Source organism: Gekko japonicus, unplaced genomic scaffold (assembly GCF_001447785.1).
Source record: "Gekko japonicus isolate JY-2015 unplaced genomic scaffold, Gekko_japonicus_V1.1 scaffold5077, whole genome shotgun sequence".
Lineage (NCBI taxonomy): Eukaryota > Metazoa > Chordata > Lepidosauria > Squamata > Gekkonidae > Gekko > Gekko japonicus.
In genome coordinates, this window is record NW_015163771.1 from 45,945 (window position 1) to 49,581 (window position 3,637).

The 3,637-nt window shown below is 51.7% G+C and overlaps 1 protein-coding gene across 1 annotated transcript in view; it reads right to left on the reverse strand.

Moving 5' to 3' along the window:
- LOC107107619 (collagen alpha-1(VIII) chain-like) overlaps window positions 1-279 on the reverse strand; it is a 28,442-nt gene extending 28,163 nt beyond the window's left edge. The window contains exon 1 of the mRNA XM_015407927.1: window positions 214-279. Within this exon, the coding sequence (XP_015263413.1) occupies window positions 214-279 (66 nt within the window). The remainder of the gene's footprint in view (window positions 1-213) is intronic.
- Window positions 280-3,637: the final 3,358 nt, after the last annotated feature.

The window sequence follows — 3,637 nt, forward strand, 5'->3', positions numbered from 1 at the left end:
GGGGGGGGGCTCTGCAGCTTACCTGGCTGCTTCTTGCTCTGACTGAGGGCTGCTGGGAGCAGGGGGTGGGGCCTGTTGCATGTGCCCGCCTCCTGGGCTCTTTACTGCCAGAGCTCTGCTCCTGTGCGCTCCTGCAGGAAATGATCCCTGCTTATAACAAGGATTTAAAAGCATGCTGTTGGGGGGTGCTGGGAGCAGGCGACGTCCACTTACATCTGGCCCGCTGGATCCCAGGATGGCAGGTCCACTCGACAAACCGACGATCCCCGAGCCTTCCATATCCTAATCAAACAAGAAGTGATTCAAGTCTCTTGCTTGCTTTGTTACGGCAACCGCACCGGGCTTTCCAACAATTCTATAAAAGGCCCCACGCTCAGCAGGATGCCCTCACATGCGGCAAAACACAAAAGAAATTAATGGTGTTTATTTCTTTTTTAAATCCAGAAAACCAGAGAGCTCAAGGACCACCATGCTCCCCGCCATCAACAAGTGGAGACTGCCGGTGACTGTCATTCTGGGAAAGCGTCCGCGCTTGCAGAGCGTCCACCTGGGTGGGGAAGGGATTGTCTCCCTGTCTACAGCAGCTGAAAGATGTCTACCGAAGCAGCAGCAGCAGCAGCACGTTTTTCTCTGCTGATGAGAGCAGGCGCAGAGTTATTAACCACCAGGTGGGGGCTGGAGAGCTTCTGGAATTACAACTGATCCCCAGACCACAGAGGGTTCTCCTGGGGGAAATGGCAGAGGGTGGACTCCAATTATGTCCCTGTCGAGCTTCCTCTGTTCTCCGGACTCCATCCCTCCCCAGGCCTGTAGCTACAGTGGGGCATTTCGGGGCCCCGCCCCCTTAATTTAAAGCCCTGCCCCACAAATAGCCATGCCAGAAGCCTTTTTTGGGGCCATGGCCTAGGTGGTACTGGGCAAGCAGAAAGGGGGATTGTTGGAGATGTAGTGAAGGTGCCCTTCTAAGCTCTCTTGCCCCGTGGAAGGGAACTCAGAATGGCCCGTCAGGAACCCAAACCTCCAGTTTTAAAGTACTACCTTTTAAATATGGCTCCGAAGCGCGGCAAAACGGGATTCTCACGGACGAGGTATGTTTCCCAGATGTTGCTGTCTGGAAATTACATTTAAATCTGCCAGGCACTCGTGCATGGCGCAGATCTCAAGAGCCATTTGAACACACCCTTAGATGTGAAGGCATCCAGCAAACCACCTCATGTAGGCCAATGAGCGATCGGGTTCACTGCAGAGGCTTAAGGGCACAGTGTCCTTTGTCGCCTTTCCCGGCTCTCCTTCCCTAACGGTGCTGCAATTAGTCCAAGTGGGGATAATCTTCCCTTAAAAGAGAAGGCCGACCTCGCTGCCAGCTCCTGCGTCAAACCGTCTGTCACTGGTCTGTCACCAGCGGCTTCTGCAACACACACTGTTCTTTTGGCCGTCGCCAGCACCAGCAGATCTAGGTTCTCCTTGTCTGCCCCTTGATATTTTAATTTTCACACGTGACTGATAATAACAGATGCCACTAAGTGCAAAAAGGCCGACTGTGTGAAAGGGGCACCTTCTCTGGCAGTAAATACATTTCCGGCCCAAGTTATGCATTTCTGTCTCAGCCCTGGGAACCTTCTCAAGTTCAGACTTTGGGTCTGTCCATTTTCTACGCCCAGGCCCAATGGGTGTGTGTGTGTGTGTGTGTGTCCCAGCTGTCGAACAAAAACACCCTGGCTACGGGCCTGCTCCTCCCCCAATCTCCAGGAAATTCCCAAGCTAGAGTTGGCAACCCTAGAGCAGGAGCTGCTCCCAGGGCATGATTTTCAAATTCCCAGAATAAAAAAGGGGGCACCCACAATGACTCGGAGAGGTAAGTGAGGGCTTTATCATGGACCAAATACGTCAGACCATCCTGAATGGGCGCCATTTTTTAATTCCGCGCTGTAACGATCAGACGGGGGAAAGTCCGTGAATGGCCCGTCAGGAACCAAAAACTCCAGTTTTAAAGTACTACCTTTTTAATATGGCTCCGAAGTGCGGCAAAACGGGATGCTCACGGACGAGGTATGTTTCCCAGATGTTGCTGTCTGGAAATTACATTTAAATCTGCCAGGCACTCGTGCATGGCGCAGATCTCAAGAGCCATCTGAACACACCCTTAGATGTGAAGGCATCCAGCAAACCACCTCATGTAGGCCAATGAATGATCGGGTTCACTGCAGAGGCTTAAGGGCACAGTGTCCTTTGTCGCCTTTCCCGGCTCTCCTTCCCTAACGGTGCTGCAATTAGTCCAAGTGGGGATAATCTTCCCTTAAAAGAGAAGGCCGACCTCGCTGCCAGCTCCTGCGTCAAACCGTCTGTCACTGGTCTGTCACCAGCGGCTTCTGCAACACACACTGTTCTTTTGGCCGTCGCCAGCACCAGCAGATCTAGGTTCTCCTTGTCTGCCCCTTGATATTTTAATTTTCACACGTGACTGATAATAACAGATGCCACTAAGTGCAAAAAGGCCGACTGTGTGAAAGGGGCACCTTCTCTGGCAGTAAATACATTTCCGGCCCAAGTTATGCATTTCTGTCTCAGCCCTGGGAACCTTCTCAAGTTCAGACTTTGGGTCTGTCCATTTTCTACGCCCAGGCCCAATGGGTGTGTGTGTGTGTGTGTGTGTCCCAGCTGGCAAAAGTCAAGCAATCACGCACAATTTCAGTTCCGATATCATGCATTACCATGCTTTACTTTTAACTAAGATTAGTTTATGAAGCTGGGATTTAGGGTTTTTTTGCAGTCACCGATGGAGAAAGTCAACTTGAGAACCAAATATGGAGATGTGAAACATCACCTCAATAGGGATGCCAGCCTCCAGGTGAGGTCTGGGGATCTCCTGGAACTACTGCTCATCTCCAGACTACAGAGCAGTTTTCCTGGAGAAAAACAGCTGCTCCGGAGGCTGGACTCCATGGCCCTGTACCCCACTGAGGTCCCTGTCCTCCCCAGGCTCTACCCCCAAGTCTCCAGAGGACCAAATGCTGCTTAAAAGTAAAGGTTCCCTTGCTCGAAAGCCAGTCGAATCTGACTCTAGGGTTGCGGTGCTCATCTCCGTTTCCAAGCCGAAGAGCCAGCGCTGTCCGAAGACGTTTCCGTGGTCATGTGGCCGGCATGACTAAACGCCGAGGCGCACGGAACGCTGTTACCTTCCCACTAAAGCGGTGCCTATTTATCTACTTGCAATTTCTTGCTTTTGAACTGCTAGGTTGGCAGGAGCTGGGACCAGGGACGGGAGCTCACTCCGTCACGTGGCACTAGAATCCCGAACTGCCGAACTACAGACCTTCCGGCCTGCAGTTCAGCGTCTTAACCGCTTGAGAGCCACACCACCATGGCCCTTTTATCTGACAAAGTGGGCTGCAGCCCATGAAAGCCAGCACCCTTACCTTTACGCTGCCCAAAGGAAAGTGCCTTAACGCAGTAATAGTTTTATTCAAAGTATGAGCTTTCGTGTGCGCACACACACACTTTTTCAGAAAAGGTGCCACAGAACTCTACGTTTGTTCTACTGCTTCAGACCAACACGGCTGACCACCTGGATTTATCTTAATGTGGCAATTTGACTGGAGAGTTCTGCCCCATGTTTCGAAGCACAAACGTTCAGCTT